General features: G+C 39.0%; 1 protein-coding gene across 3 annotated transcripts in view; it reads left to right on the forward strand.

Annotated features, from left to right (window-relative positions):
- Positions 1 to 17,514, forward strand: part of LOC126335421 (baculoviral IAP repeat-containing protein 6-like) — a 311,044-nt gene that overhangs the window by 127,194 nt on the left and 166,336 nt on the right. For 2 of the 3 annotated variants that reach the window (XM_049998701.1, XM_049998717.1), the window contains 8 exons: positions 4,756 to 4,899; positions 4,991 to 5,197; positions 8,567 to 8,776; positions 8,874 to 9,085; positions 9,243 to 9,526; positions 9,736 to 9,920; positions 10,009 to 10,119; positions 10,245 to 10,529. In XM_049998701.1, the coding sequence (XP_049854658.1) occupies positions 4,756 to 4,899; positions 4,991 to 5,197; positions 8,567 to 8,776; positions 8,874 to 9,085; positions 9,243 to 9,526; positions 9,736 to 9,920; positions 10,009 to 10,119; positions 10,245 to 10,529 (1,638 nt within the window). The remainder of the gene's footprint in view (positions 1 to 4,755; positions 4,900 to 4,990; positions 5,198 to 8,566; positions 8,777 to 8,873; positions 9,086 to 9,242; positions 9,527 to 9,735; positions 9,921 to 10,008; positions 10,120 to 10,244; positions 10,530 to 17,514) is intronic. The other variant, XM_049998709.1, reaches the window with a different exon arrangement.

Here is a 17,514-nt window from a genome sequence, read left to right on the forward strand (position 1 = left end):
ATATAGTGTATATCTTACCTCATTAATAGATATGTTTTTTTTTTTTTAATAATTCTTTTAGGTTCATGATGATTTTTGCTTTTCCAGTTCATATGTACCATCTGTTTGCAGAGTATATATTGTATTTTCATCTCTTGCTTCCTATTCTTTTTTTTCATATGTTATTTAGTTCATTAGGATTTGTGTTGTTTTGCTTTGTGATTTGGAGTTTTGCTCAGTTTAACAAGATCGTTGTCAGAAAATGTGATGTCAGTGACAGTGTAATCGTGTAACTACTTTGATCTGTAATTCGACAGTTCCTGGCGATGCTCTTGTTAAATTGAGTGATCCGGTCATAAAAAATTTTGGTTGCAATTTGTGGCTGTCCTATAAACTTAGATACTGTATTGTTGTTGCCTTCAGTCCAGAGATTAGTTTGATGGACTATTCAATTTCGTGCAAGCCTCTTCAGCTCTGCATAGCTGCTTCAACCTACTGGATGTTTATAATTAAACTGACAGTGTTCTGAGTGCTGTAGTTTGGGCTGTGTACATAGCAGGAAGCTGAAACATTGTAGGTATGTTCATTAATTGGTACTCTTGTGGAGTACACTGGAAAAAATAATTATTCCACATTCTGCCATCAGGTGAAAATATGGTGGTGTAAGCAGTCAGGATGAGGTGTGGGTACCAAAAAAGGAGAGGAAAGATCGAACAGATGATAACAGTGGTTCTGACATGTTTATTAATATTTGGTTACAAATTACAGTGTTTTCATGGTATGATATTGCAGTGCCTGTGTTGTTCAGAAGTATAATACAGTGTTGCTTCGGACATGCGTGCATGAAATGTATTCACTGTTGTGAATGTGGACAACCACCAGCTGTATAATGGAGTGACGACAATGAAAATTTGAGCTTGGAATGAGACCCCAACACGGATTTTCCACTTATTGCAAGCAGTTGCTTTATCATTTGGCTATCTGAACATGATTCACAGCCAAACCCAAACTTCCACATGTCATCAGTCACATGTCTACAACCTGCACTCATACATTAATTTTTTTATTCCGTTACACAGGGGAGATTTTAATTGAAAGTCACTACCTGGTTTCTGCGGACGAATACAATATTGCAGTACCTGTGTTGTTCAGAAGTACAGTGTAATGTTCCTTCAGAAATGAAGGCATGTACGAGTGTAGACTGTAGACACATGTTTGACAACATATGGAAGTTTGGGTCTTTGCGTGAGTTATGCTTGGATAGTCTATTGGTAAGGCAACCACTTGTGTTAAACAGGAAATCTGGATTCGATTCCTGGTTCGCCACAAATTTTTATTGTCGCCATTGCATTATACAGATGACTGTTGTCCATATTAATTGCAAATACATTTCATGTTTTCATTACAGCCTCCTGATTCGGCAACACGCTACATCCATAACATGGCATGGTCAACAACTGCTCTCAGCATATCTGGTGTAATCGGAGTGATGTGTCATTGTATGCTATCCTTCAGATCAGGAAGAGTCTGGTTGTGTCCCTGATACGTGATCTTTCAGATACCCCACAACCAGAAGACACGTGGACTTAGGTTGGGGGATCTGGAAGATCACACATCTTGAAGCCGCCTGGAGATGATGTTCTCATTACCAAGGGTTTCTCAAAGCAAATCTTTCAACTGGCAAGCAGCATGTGGTGTTGCCCCATCTTGCATGAAAATAATGGCGAGTACATAATGGCGTTTTTGCAAAGCTGGAATCGTGTTTTTCACAAGGAGGTCCTAATAATGTGCCTATGTCGCCGTACACCTAATAGGCCCATGAGATGTCCTCTCCTCAAATAAAAGCTAACCGAGAATGAAGGAGCTTGTGAAACCACGCCAGAGAGGCACTATAGCTGAATACAGTGAATGTTCCTACACAACATGTGGCGGAGTACACCCCATATGCGACAGTTCTGTGCATTCATAGTACCATGCAGAGTAAATGCACCTCATCTGCCTAAAGAGTATTCTCTGGCCACATGTCATGCATTTCCATGAATGCCAAAAAAATGTAGGGCGAAATCATGGTATTATGGCCTATCTTGAGGGTTCACTTCTTGCACATGGTGAATCTGGTAGGGATACCAGTGTCAAATGAGCCAGAAAATCTTTTGAATTGTTGACCTGGGGAGAGAGAATTCCAGTGACACAGCTCGAGCACTGGCTGCAGGATTTGAGGCATATGTTGCACAGTTGGCTACAGTTACAGCAACTTCATCAACAACTGTCATGGGTGTGGACTACATCTCTCCCGTCTCCCTCTCCCCCGCCTCCTGATTCTTCAGATTTCTTTATCAAATTTCTTAGCCCATTTATTGAATGGGGCCTCTTCGTAGTTGCTTCTGTCGGCGATATTCCGCAGTGCAGTGCTGCTATTGCTGCCACTCTGATAAACAACTTTACCAACAGTGCATGGTCTTTCTTCACAATACCCACTGTGTTTCATATGGAAAACAACATTTTTAACTCTTTACACCAACAGTCACTTCACAAGAGAAATAATACATGGCACAGAGTGACGAAAAGCATACTGATTTTAAGACAGGAGGCATTTCACATTCTGACTGCTTACAGTGTGATATTTTCACTTGGTGGTGCGAACCAATTAATGAACAAATGAACATGCCTACAATGTTTCAGCATCCTGTGATATATACAGCCAGCAGTGCAGCACTTGGGACAACATTAATTTAATTATAACCAACTTGTTCAACATGTTAACTTGCTTATTGTAGTTAATCCTTGGTCTCTCCCTACTATTTTTCCTCCCTTACATAATGGATAATTCCTCAATGCCTGTCAGTTGTTCCCCTTATTTGGTGAGATTCTTACATAAATTTCTTTTTCTTCAATTTTATTTAATACTGCCTTATTACTTTGATCAGCACATCTAATCCGTAGGATTCTCCTATAGCACCGCATTTCAAAAGTTCCTATTTTCTTGTTGTGCAAAGTCTTTATCATTTTCACTTCCAGACAAATAGCTTCAGGAGAGACTTCGTAGCATTGAAACGTGCCTTAGATGTTAACTTTTTTTGACAAAGTTTTCTTGCTATTGCAAGTCTGTATTTCATATCCTTTTGACTTCTACTATTGTTAATTATTTGCTCTTGAAATGACAAAAAATGTATTCCACTTTGCATCCCATTGCCTAATTCCATTCCTTCTGCATCACTCGATTAAATTTGACTATGTCCGATTACCCTTGTTTTACTTTTGTAGATGTTCATCTTATCTCTTTTAAAGAAACTACTAATTCCTTTCATCTGATCTAATAAATCATTTGCTGCCTCTTATAGAACTGCAATGTCATCAGTAAATCTTTAACTTTTTGTTTCTTCACCTTGTGTTTTTGTACTTGTTCCATATTTCGCCTTTCCTATGCACCCTGTGCGGGATGAAAAGGAAAGTCTTTCCTTCTAATCCTGCGCAGTAAGTTTCCCATGACCCGTGGTTCTTTATGACTTTCCCAAAATCTACCCCTTTTCCTAGACCTCTCCAGTCCTTTTCCTTCACTCCTCTTCCTTCCCCTTCAACCCTTCTGCCTGAAGAAGGTGCCACTGGCTCCAAAAGCTTGCTTAATTATAACCCTCATTTATGTGTATGCTCTGCCATAGCTTGGTGAGCAGATTTTTTATCCAGCCAATTAAATTATTTTGTCAAAAATTGATTGTTTTCGTTAAAAATTAGTTTGAATGATGTAGACAGGTAATTTTTCATCTACATTGTGTTTTTTTTTACACTTCATGCAATGTTTAATTTGCCAGTACCTTTGAAAAAGTGCCTGTCTTAAGTTTAGAGTTCCCTCCATTGTTAGATATTTTAATAAGTGGCTCCAGTTATGTTAATTGAGGTTTTGAAGCTCTGCACTTTAAAATTCTGCCAGTAACACTACATTTAAGGCATATTAAATTATAAAGTAATTTTTAACTTTATCAATCATGTAAGTTTTATCAGAAAATAAGTCATATCAGAAATGTTTATAAGAACTTAGTTGCAACTACTTGTGTATTACCACACTTCTCATTACTTACAGCTCTCCAGATATTCTAATAGTGGACCCTTATTGCACTTATAGCAAAGCTTAAACATATTGAGCAAGATAGGAAACAACTTATGTCATTACCATCAGTGTGTTGTAATGGAAATACTGAGATAGTCATTCTTCTAAATTCACCCTTGTTATTAGCCACAAATACCATTAGGGTGTATAAGTATTGGCATATAAGTGTAAGAACCCCTCTGTCCATGAAGGCAATTTTTTTCAGTTGCCATATTCTTACTGCTTGCTCCTGTACAATAAATGATTTTTTGATCTTAGCTTCATTGCTCCAGAAGATTATGCCATATAATAGTATTTTTATATAACAACAGTTGAAATGATAAGGTGCTACTTGCCACATATGAGGTGTCAAGTCACAGACACATACAATGAAAAGGGCAGCTGTGTCTACCTTACCAAAAAATAAAATAACATTGTGAATTGGGAAAGGAGATTCCAGTTTTAATACAGTGTACGTAAATACAGAAAGCAAAATGAAATCCTTACAGATTTTTTTATTAAGTTGAAAGAAGAGAGAACATGAAATAAAAATTAAATTGAGAAAATATAATCCGTTTTGATTCCTACTTACCATGTGGAAAGTTCAGCTCCTCATCACACAACTGTCAGGATAATACTTAATCTAAAAAGTAAAAAATTTTCATTTCTGTCTTTCCTCTCTCTTTTTCCAGATTACGACCATAGGAAGGTATGGTATGAGCACAACTAGGTGCAAAATTCCCATTGGATCTTTCTATGGTCACATTATAATTTTACCCGGAGAAAATTATGCAAACAACAATGACGTTAGAGAGGTTTCATCAGATAATATACAGGTGAGCCTTACCTCCATAATTTAAGTTTAGATACAGTATACCATTCAGTATTTGATACATTGACACTAAAAAATCTTGTCATCTTTTGTAGGCCCATCTGCGTATGTTGTCAGCACTCTTTGAAGATATACATTGCAGATACAGTTTGGCATGTGCTAAGTTACAAGAGTTTTTGACACCATTGCTGACATCAGAAATACCTAATGTTGTACATATGTATCATTACCTACAGAGGGGCAGGGAATTTGAAAAACTGTTTCCAACTCAGGAAGGACAGAAAATAATGACATCATTTCATGTAAGTATGTAACAATATCAGTAGAAATTTATGTTCTTATGTACTGTGATATAGGAAATTTCCTGATGGAAATAACAAAAGATGAGGAAAAACACTCATCCACCTGCATCTCATCGAGAGCTAGCCTGCAGGCTCAATTTGACCAGAAAATATTCTTACTTTCACTATTTTTCTCATGTAGAAACTCGTATGCAACCTTCTTTCATGGTTTTTTAAACAATGTTTTGCATTGGTTGAGCTGTGCACAAAAATCTAACAGGCAATCTCCCCTTTCATTCCTTTCCCCCTAGTCTATTTTCTACTATTTTTCCATTCTTCCATTTTCTTTTCCCACTATTGATTTAAAACATACCCCACTCGGACTTAACAATAAAATTTTTCTAACGCTCACAGAAGAATACATACTATATAAATGTTTATGCATGTATTTAGAAGTACTTTCTCCTTGAGTGGTAATCTCCAGCACGGTATGATTTTACAATCAAATTAAGTTAACACCATCTCTTTGCTTGAAGTTTTACTTTGGATAGCTTAGGTTTTGTGCTGGAGTCTTTCTGGGAAACATATTTTTGTCTTTGTGTGTATCCTTCCCTTACAGATTCCTTAATTTTTTCTTTATTATTATTATTTTTAGGCACTGTTCTGATTATTTCTTATTCTCCGATGCAAAGTGAGAGAAAGTAAGGTTGACATCACAAACAAACAGAAACACTTTTAGTGTACCATTTGTCTTCCCTTGAAAAGATAGCAATAGTAATTGGAATATGAGATAATTTTATTTGATGCTGTTTTATTGACATTGTAGTTGAAAGTGGTGCAGATATTATCTTTGTTTCTGAAATTATTTTTCCTTGAACTTCTACTTCTGCTGTTATCTAGTCTAAACTTTGTCAACAAAACACTTACTTCTGTTCCTCCAGTTTAATAACATGTAGTTACTCTTCATTAATAAACCCACATTTTAAAGACTTGTTTAGAAACTGGCCTTTCAGATACGCCTTAACCATTAGGTCAGAGTGTATACAACCCGGGACAACCGGGAGATCCAGGAAAAACCCAGGAATTTTTTCATCCAGGAAAAAACCAAGAAAAACCTGGGAATTTTTTAGAATTCCAGGAATTTTTCATTGTTTTAGTTTTCAGTTAAATTTTTGTGATTTTGACTGGCAAGAACCAATACTCTAACAAAGGATATTACTGTATCCCACTTCTGCAGAATAATACTGAAAACACAGTGCTCGTACAAGTGTCTGCCAACAGCAAAGTGTATCAAAAGCTTTAGGAAGACTATGCAGTGCTTCCATAACAACATATTGCCTCCAATAAGCATGACGTAACAGCTGTTTACATTAGATTCGTTTGAGCAGTTGCGGGCGGGCTCTTGTGCATGTGCAGTTGTCACGTATGTGTAGTACCTTGTCCCAGTTTTGGCTCAGATGTGTGGCTGGGCACCACTGTCTAATATTGCCCCGATTCGGAAATATTGGAGATCCAGGTCTGATCCACAGAACAGTCTGAGGTGTAGTGGGGAGGCAGTTAGTCTCCACGTGACCTGTTTTTACATTTAGTGATTTTGCTGTTTCCACTTCATTTATTGCTCTCACATTAAAGGAAAACAAAACGTATTTCTGTGGCCAGGAGCTATCAAATGAATTAAAATACTTTTGCATAGTTGTGGAAGGCTAAAATATGTTATTAGTTTCAGATTTTATTTCCATCTTTTTGACGGTCAAGCATTGATCGCCTTGCAGAACAAGGAAGTTATTTTTGTCAGTTTGCTAAAGAGATTTGGCTTTTATTAATCTTTTGTATTGAGGCAGTCAATTTATTGAAACAAAGTGTTTAATTTGACACTGTTAACTAGTTTCAACTGTTCGCTGCATTTCAAGTGCACGTTTTCCTCCTCCTAGCTCGTATGGCATTATACCATGACAAAGAACCAAATATGAGATAATACAAGTCCTCGCGAAAATTTACATCCGACTCTGGACATACGAATTATTATTTTGCATTTTAGTATGGTTCATGAAATTCTGATGCTCTTGAAGTATCCTTTAATGTCTTGTTTCTTTTATGATATAATGCAAGATCTTTCAATGTTTTACACGTACGAACATGTTCTCTTCTTGCGTCATCGTAGCTGTGCAAGCGCAGCGACGCCTGTTATCTGGCGCTCTCTGGCAACTGCTGAAACAAACCAATTTCTAACAGGTCATGGAAAAATATTGTAAATGGTGGTTTGAAAAGCGTTACTTTCAAAGTTAATTTCCTTTTATGCAAGATGAATTATGTGTGAGAATGTGTGATGAATTTCTTAAATCACAGAACGTTTGACTCTCATTTAAAAATCAACTCTTTGAGGACGACCATCTAGACCAATTTCGAGCCTGAAAGATCAGACATTTACGTCGTTGCTAAAAAATTTTCTGGCTCGTTTGTGTGATGTATCTTAAAGTGTAACATGCGCAAAAAAGATCAACATTATATGTGGAAGCTTAGCTTCTCTTGCAGCTTATTAATCTTTGAGACCAATATTATATGTGAAAACTTTGTTTTTCTTGTAGAAACACTATGTATATTAATTTAAATGATTAACTTTTCTTATTTGTGTGATCGCGCTACTTAAGAGTGATCTTGCTATTGGCTGACTACATCCCGTGTCCTATGCTGTCATCAGCTGGCGAGATCACGTGACATGAGCTATGACTGGCTTAGAAAAGCGTGTCACAATCTTAATTTTTATGCTTCGGAAAATAACATGCGGTGTTTGGTGGAATTCGAAGTTATACCTTCGTAACACGAAAATATGCAGTGTACATTTTGTGCACATCAACTACCTTTCAAATCATGCCCCCCTCCCCCCGCGTTTAATTTTCTAAAGTGCTGGGAAATTCTACATTGGTGTATAAAACTATAAACGTTCAAAGGATTTATAAGTTTTACAGTGCTATGGAAAAGTATAGTGTCACTTAACATGGAAAAAGTGTATTTTCAACTGGGAAATCTGGGAATTTTTTTTTTTTTTTTTCCCTTTCCATGTATACACCCTGTAGGTGTATATTCCCCAACTCATCAGATCTTTTTGACCTAAAAAAAATCGTGCAGCTGGTGAACTGTAAAATATGTTGTGTAAGTTGTGCGTCCTATGTGGAGGTAACCTGAAAGGATTTGTTTAACTGAAGCTGTGATCGAGTTTCCTGCCTTCCCCTTAAATGTTTGCATTTCTACACACTAAAGTTTCAATAATTGTTTAACTCACAAAACAATCTTTTTATTAAAATATTACTTAATGTACAAATTTCAAACATTATTGTATTTTATATTCATAGACTTAATGCTTCCTATACTGTTTTTATGTTTATTTTGCAGGAATGTGTGACATTTCAGCATCAGCTAAATTTAGTGTGCAGTGTGATAAGACGACTTGAAACAGCACAAGGAAAACTGGCTGTCCTTCCACAGATACGAGACACTCAGAAATTACTGGCAACTTGCTGCACAGACAAATTGCGAGTCCTGGGAGAAGGTCTTCTTGATGTTCTTTTGTATCTTGTCTATGAAATAGGCCCTGTTCCAAGGGTAAATAACTTCTCAGACATTTACTGCAGAATGAAAGCATGGTGTTTTGCCTAATGAAAATTTCCTGCTAATGTAATTTTGGTATTTGCTCTTTTAGGTTCCGGTATCCTTGTACAATATATTTGATCAGAGTGTATGTGAAAGACTATTCCATTGGCTCTGTGTACGAGAAGACACTCACATCCAACTTTCAGCTTGCACACTCTTGGCACGAATGTGTGGCATGCAACCATGGTGGGGAGATTTTCTTGCCTCAACTCTGAGCCGTCTGTATAGTTCACAGAACACAGCTGTTTTCCCACAGGATAGGTATAAACTGGAAATTTTACTTTCATGTGTAATAAAAAATGAAACCACATACAGTGAAATTCATGAACTTGCTTTTGCTTTTACAGTACTTCATTTTGAGTGATGTGTTGGTATAGAAAGATTTAAGGTTTTGTCTGATATCTGTTGTATTGCTCAGGGTCTTCATTCTGTTGACTTACCTTGGTCGTAAGTCACTTGCTGGAGGAGCATCACGATCGTCAGTCTTAGATAGCGTTCTGTCAATGCTGACACGCCTTCTGTCACCTCTTGCCTCTCCTCAGCATTCTGCCTCAGGATTTCTACGAGCTGAGATGGATCTCTCTCAGATTGGATGGGTGCTGCTGTTTCTGTCTGTCTGTCTAGATGCCAGCTGTAGTACAGGGGCAGTATGTAGTTCCAATGGTGATGAAACCACAGAGAAGGCTAAGGAAAAGGAAGCAGGTGCGTATAATGTGCACTTTGGCTTTTAAATGTAGAGAACACAATAGGAGTGTGGATTAGAACTGTGGAGTATTGCCTAAATGTAATGTAACTAGGGTTACCGTGGGCTGTTGATGGAAAAGTTGTGTGTTGCAGATAGTACAGTTGTGCAATTGAGTAGATTAATCAATATCTTGGCGGAATAAAATGAAATGTTGTCTTAACTGCAGCAGCTACTCCGTCACGGTGGGATTTCATACAAGGAGAAATGGCGATGCAGCGAAAGATGGCTAGCTCAGCCCGTAGCAATGCTTCCAGAAGCTACAGAAGAAAGTTACAGAAACGCCTGATGCACCATAAACAACATTTAGAGGATATAGAACTTTCTAATAAAACTTACCATGCCTCGAAACAGGTACTTGTTATTTTACAATTTTGACTGTGATATTACATTTCCTTTACTTTGTGCTGTTACAGCCTGATATACTAATTTTATTTTTAAGGCTCTTTCTGCACTGTCTAGCCAGGCAGCTAATCTCTCCAGCAAGTTAGAGGCTGCTTTGAAACAGCAGGAACAATTTTTTAAAAAAACTTTGAAGCAACACTCTGCCAAGGTAACTTTAGATTGATTCACTAAATTTCTATTTTATTGTATTTTTTTTTTTTTAATAGTAAAGTGTTACAGGAGCATCAGAACTGCTTTGGGCCAAAAGAAAGATGATGTATATCTGTTTTTCAGCATATCAAGGACATACTACAGATACGTCGAACGGATGGCTCACTGCTGTCAAAGCAGTTTAACAGTCGTGGATCACAAACGAGGAGCGGAGGTAGTGGAGGTGGTAGCAGTCGAGTAGGATCTGAGCGAGAGGAGTCTGAGACGACAACACTTACTTCCGACCCTCGTGATCCAGTCCTGTTATTGCCACAGGAACGATGTCTACCAGTTGCTCGGGGTCTTGTGTCACTCGTACTTAGCATGGACTTCACTTGTAATATTGATATGTTCCTTCTTGCTTGCAAGGTGAGTATTAAAAATTACAAATAAGTAATAACTCTCTTTTTTCTCATTGTAAGTAATTTGAATGTGGTATGTATCATGTAAGTAAATTTTTTCATGAAAATTGTCATACACAATCCAGTCACATTCTGACCACCTGTCAAAAGCCTGAATAACCACCTCTACATCGCAGACATGGAGGAAGAAAGTGAGGGAAGTCTGGAAGGTACCGACAGGAATGTGAAGCTATGCTGACTCCAGTGCCATGGCCACGTTTCTCGTTTAAGGATCCACTGTGCGAACAGCCTGATTCAAATGGTTGCACAGATTCTCGACTCTGTTAAAATCCGGGGAGTTTGGTAAACTCATCCTGGTGCTTTTCGGACCACGCGTGTGCCCTGCGAGCTGTGTCACATGTTGCATGATGCTGCCGTGCTGAGGAAAGAACAAACTATGTATGGCTGGAAATGGTCCCCAACAATAGTTACTTACTTGTGTTGATACACTGTGCCTTCCAGAATGACGAGATCACCCAGGGAATGCCACGGAAAATTCCTCAGACAATAACGATATATCCTCTGGCCTGGATCCCTCCGACAATATTTGCAGGGCATTTGCTCTCAGCAGTTTCATGCTGTGCATGTCAACAGCCATCTGTCTGACAGAGCATAAAATTTGATTAATTTGAAGAGGCTACCTGTTGCCACTCAGTGAACGTCCAGTTGTGGCACTTAGGTGCAAATTCCAGCTTTTTGTAGCCTCTTGGTTCATGTGGGCAGTCACTTGCTTAACAGTTGCACATCTATTCACCTGTACACATCTCTGCAACGGTCATTCACTCCTATCGTTTATGGCCTGTGGTTCACCACAATATCCTCGGTGCCAGTTTTGAATTGTACCATTTAGCCATGTACTTTATATTCTAACCAGTGGCGACATGTGAACAGTTTACAAACTTAGCCATTTAGGAAACACTTCCACACTTGGCACAAAAGCTATTGATCGCGCTCTTTTGGATGTCAGATAAATCTCTCCATTTCCACAGTATGCCGACAACTGTTTTGTTTCCCCTTGGCACACTTTATATACCCTGTACTACTAGTACTGCCGCTTGTCTGTGAGCAGTTATTGCACATTAACGTCAAAAATAGGTGATGGTAACATTAATGTGACTGGGTCATGTAGAACAGTGTGAACGGTGTTTTGGTGCTTGGATGCTGTATTGAATTTATATGCTTAGTTAGTTGTAAAATCAGACAATGGAAAATCTAGGATGGAATGTAACAGTATTATGAAAAGGATAATCGCTTCTTGTCATATAGCTGAGATGCTCATGCTGCTGAAGCTTCAGCTTCAAGCATTTTGTTGAGTGAGAACTATGAACCCTAATCCAAAACTTTACCTTGGTGTCCATTTACATGAAGTTGTTGGAACTTTCAAATTATTAGTCCTTTTATTTGGCAGTAAGTTAGCATCATTACCATATGTCTGCCAGCTCAAAGCAAAATGCATGAGGAAACTTAATACCCTCAGATGTCTGAGCAGCACCTTTTTGTGCAGACAGCACAGTTCTTCTGCAGTACTACAAAGCTTTGATTTTCTCTTTCCTGGCCGTGGGTGTGTTGCCCGTACGATGGTAGCACCATTACTACAGAGCTTGTTAGGCCCTGTCTACCACAGCGACATGCAGTTGGCAGCTGTAGCTTTGAGTACAAGCCGTGTATGTAGCCTCCTGGTGTAAGCTGGTGCCTCGCCACTGGGGGTCAGGCACCAACAATTTGTGGGGAACTATGTGGTAACAGTCAGTAGTTCCAGACGTTTATGATTCGCCAAAAAATTACTAGACCAGTTGGGGTTTGATTGGAAAAACTGTGCCAAGATCTCGGACTGCCTTCTCTTGTCTGAGTGCATAATGCTTCCTCTCGGCACCCACTGTGGTATGTACCTATCCTATGATTCGAATAGACCTCTTCAGTGGCTCTGAGGAAAATGCTGACATACCATTCTCAGATGCCTATTCAGTTTGATTCTCCACAATTACCAAATTTGACACACATGTACACAGATAAATTGAAACTTAACGAAAGGATTAGTTATGGTTTGGCACTCTTACATGGGGACACAAGTAGTATTTTCTGGTAAGTGCATGAAGTGTATACACTGCAGAGTTGGTCGTTTCTCTGCAATACTTTAAAACTCACACAGCAAAGGTCTTTGTGGTCTGTAGTGATAACAGGGGCTCCTTAAAAGGCATATCTCAGAGTTGTCCCAGAAATGTTTTGGTCACTAAGCATCAAAGACTATCGGTTAACCTCCAACACTTCAGAATCTCCGTACTCATCTGGGCGCTGAGCCACATAAGTATTTTGGTAAATAAAAAGCTGACAAATTAGCTAAAGAAACAACCACAGGGACAAACATGAGCTTGGAGAACTCGGTATGGACCCACATGTGCAACTGCAACATCAAATTTTGCAAACCGGGGGTATGGGCTGGCAGGCTACGACAACCCTCCACAAGCTGAGGGGAATCAAGGGGACCACCATGGTGTAGCACACTTTTCTCCAAGCATCTTGTAGAGATCCCGTTGTGCGGTGCTGACTACTTATTGGCCACCGCGGACTTACCAGTGAGTTTCTTTTACATCAGTAGCACCCTACCCTGATGCAGCTCTGGTAATCATGTCACAATAGCCCATATTCTCACATTGTGTCTCCTGCTGGCTGGTCAGAGACCAGCCATCGACTTGTCTACGTTCCTTCTTGAGGATTATGGGACAGCAGCTAACATTCGTACATTTCCTGAGTGAATGCGATTTTATTACAAAATTTAAAGAACTTTAATGTCCAGTATCAAAGTTGGTTGTGGGGGAAATGCCTTTCTAACTTACGTAACTGTTTAAGCTAGTTAAACAGTGAAAAGTCGAGGTTGGACTATTAACTGTATTATGAAAAAGATAGATTGTGTTAGGAGTCTCCGCTCCGGAATCACCCCAGCCTCAGCCTATGGCGACCTACTGTCCTCCACCCTCCACCCAGCAGTTTATACCCCCCTCTGTCGTATCACTTCTTTCCAGTTCACATCCCCTCACCCTCATTCTGCTCTGGTGTGTGCCAAAGCACCTGCCATTCTTTTCACCTTCTTTGCTCCTCTCTTTTACTGCTCCCCATCTATACCCCCACCCCCACAGAATCCTGACACTATGCCTGGCTGTCTTGTCCAGCTACCATCTAGTTCCTGCACACTCCGCCAAGCAGTGCTGACTCATCTTCCCCACCCGTACACTGATACCCTCCCCCCCCCCTTTTTCCCCATACGTATTGCTGCTTGCGTTTGACATGACAAAATTGAATTCTGACTGGGCAGCTAGGGATCATGGCCGTGTATGCATGAGATTTGTTTGCTTGTGTGAATCTGTGTGTGTGTTTCCATTCCTTTTTTGAAGAAGGCTTCAACTGAATGCTCAGTGTGTAACAGTCTTTTTTGTTGTGCCTGTCAGCAACTCAATGCATCATCTTTATGGTGAGTAGCAAGTTGCTTAAGCTAATTAGCTATCTAGTCTATACAGTCTTATTGATTATGACAGTGCTTCTTGATTTATCCTTAACTGATCGGCTACAACTATTTTTAGTTACCTGAACTAATGTCGTGCTCATTTTCAACCTTGAGGACAAGGTCAGAGACCTTGAAGCTGACAGTTTATTTTTCTCATGTTGTTTTAAGTGAATTTTCAACGAAATGGGTTGATAACCAAAATGTTTTGATTCCCTTTACACCTATGACAACGACGATGATGATGATGATGATGATGATGATGATGATGATGATTGGGTGGAGAGACACCTATAATCTATCTGCAATCAAACAGCAGAATATCCAGGATGGAACAATGACAATATTATGAAAAGGATTGTTGCTACACCATGTAACGGACGTGTCACAAAAAGAGTGGAGTATGGGTAAACAAGATGAAATCTGAGGGAGTAGGGAGTAGGCCCACAGTAAAACAGGGTGTATACAACCTGGGAGATCTAGGAAAAAAACAGGAATTTTTTTCATCCGGGAGAAAACCGGGAAAACCTGTGAATTTTTTTTAGAATGCCGGGAATTTTTCATTGTTTTTGTTTTCAGTTAAATTTTTGTAGTTTTGACTGGTAAGAACCGATACTCTAATTAAGGATATTACTGTATCCCGCTACTGCAGAATAATACTGTAGCAATAAAACATGAACGAGAGAAAAAACTTAAATTGCAAAGGGAATGCACCATATACGGCAAAAAAACACAGTGCTCATACAAGTGTCTGCCAACTACAAATTGCCTCTGATGAGCATGACATCACAACTGTTTACACTAGATTCGTTTCAGCAGTTACGAGCGCATTCATGCACATGCGCAGTTGAGTAGTACCTTCTCTTGCTTCTAGCTACAAAATGTTGCTGTTGGCTGTGTAAGCAGTCGCAGCTAGATGCTACCGGGAAAAATTTTACTGGAGCGCCCAAGCTGTCAGATTCATGCATGCGCAGCAGCGATTATTCATATGACTTTCAAACGCATCCCTGTCAATTTTTGAACACATTCTAAGCCGATTTCCAAATGAATCGTAAGTAAATTTGTGAATGCGTGCATAGTGTACATTAAGTCTCTGTCAGGGGAATCCTCGTCGCATATAGAAACACTTTCCTACAGACGAAAGGGGCTATTTGAGCTGAGTGAAGTAAGGCCAAACGGATGAATGCCAACCGCTGTTTGATTGGGTTTGCGAATGATGAGCATTGTTATGATTACTAGTGAAATCCATAGATTCAGAATACCAGAGTGGAAATAAATGAATAACAGGTAGAAAGATAACATATTACCTTCTCGGTGTAACCAAGAAAATGAAATTTTGACAGAACATTTTTGGCATTTCATTACCGGCTACTCCCTCAGATTTAATCTTGTTTCCTCATACTTCATCCTTTTTGTGACATCTCCACTATGTGGTGGGTAGAAACTATCCCTTTCATAAAACTATCTGTAATCAAGGTAGTTGATTTTTGAAAGCATTAAATAGAATAATACAAGTATTAAGTCAAGCAGTATTTTTATTTTCATTACAGATTTAAATTTTTAAAAATTTGGAACTTGAAATAACATATAAAGACAACAAATTATTAGAAAAACAGCGGAATAATATCCAAAAGTAAATAAATTAAATTGTAGCAAACCTTCCCATTCTTTCTCCACAAAGTAACTTTTAATACTTTCCAGTTGCTGCCTGTAGAAATTATGAGAAACTAGTGATTTCCCCAACAGTCGACACTCAAGGAATCTCAGAGTGCAGCTTTCCTGATTTCATGATGTGATATTTCCAAGCAGTGACAGCTTGAAGTCAGTTGTTGCATCTTTTATTATTTCGGAGAGCTGCTAAATGGGTGTTCCTGCTTTCACAAAGTGCTCTGTGACTTGAAAAAGGACAAGATCGTACCCACACATTGGTCGTTGCAGTGTGCTTCCATAGTTGTCTTGAGTGCAAAAGGTTGTTGTAAAATGGGGGACAGTTGGACTGATGATGAAATTCTGAGGCTGCTTGAAGAATCTGGTTCTGAAATTGATGGTTATTTTGCAATAGATTACAGTATTTTTGAAACGGACAGTAACCTGCTTTCCTTCTCCATCTTATAAGCAGGAGCCACACAGAGAAGTTGAGAAAGCTTAGAATGTCTGGGCGCTGCGCTGATCACTGTGACCCAACTGGAATGTGTTAACATTTTATCCAGTTGTTTCACTAATAATTTGTTATGTGATTTTGACAAGGTGTTTGAAAATAAACACTATGAAGGAAATTATGTTACTGAAATTGTCATGTACCGGGTGATCAAAAAGTCAGTATAAATTTGAAAACTGAATAAATCACGGAATAATGTAGATAGAGAGGTAAAAATTGACACATATGCTTGGAATGACATGGGGTTTTATTAGAATCAAAAAAATACAAAAGTTCAAAAATGTTCCGACAGATGGTACTTCATCTCATCAGAATAGCAATAATTAGCATAACAAAGTAAGACAAAGCAAAGATGTTCTTTACAGGAAATCCTCAATATGTCCACCATCATTCCTCAACAATAGCTTTAGTCGAGGAATAGTGTTGTGAACAGCACTGTAAAGCATGTCTGGAGATATGGTGAGGCATTGGCATCAGATGTTGTCTTTCAGCATCCCTAGAGATGTCGGTCGATCACGATACACTTGCAACTTCAGGTAACCCCAAAGCCAATAATCGCACGGACTGAGGTCTGGGGACCTGGGAGGCCGAGCATGACAAAAGTGGCGGCTGAGCACACGATCATCGCCAAACGACGCGCGCAGGAGATCTTTCACGCGTCTAGCAATATGGGGTGGACCGCCATCCTGCATAAACATCATATGTTCCAGCAGGTGTTTATCAGTCAGGCTGGGGATGATGCGATTCTGTAACATATCAGTGTACCTCTTTTTCGTCACGGTGGCAGTTACTGACATTTTGCTGTCCAGCGCCATCTGTCGGACATTTTGTGAACACTTTTTTTTTGTTCTAATAAAACCCCATGTCATTCCAAGCATGTGTGGTGTGTCAATTTTTACCTCTATCTACATTATTCTGTGGTTTATTAAGTTTTCAAATTTATACTGACTTTTTGATCACCCTGTACTTGTTTGCCAGCAGATAGAATTGAGGGAATAAAAATTTCAATTATTCATGTTATTTGCCCAGAGTGATGGCAGGTGTTACCAAAGAAAGGTTCATTCCTTCTTTCTAGTTGGGCAGAGCAGCTTCCAAAGAGGTGACTGATCCATCTCTCCTTGTTTTATTTCCTCTGAATATCCCATTATGACTCCAACAGTCAGATACTGTTTCAGGAGAAGATTCCCCGACTGGTTTGCTGCTGCTGATGCCAGCTGTAGCAGCAAAATTAGTTGTTGATGAACACTTTATTGTAGATATTGCCATAGCACAAGCTCTGGGATCAAGAAAATGTATATT

The sequence above is a fragment of the Schistocerca gregaria genome, chromosome 1 (assembly GCF_023897955.1).
Source record: "Schistocerca gregaria isolate iqSchGreg1 chromosome 1, iqSchGreg1.2, whole genome shotgun sequence".
NCBI lineage: Eukaryota > Metazoa > Arthropoda > Insecta > Orthoptera > Acrididae > Schistocerca > Schistocerca gregaria.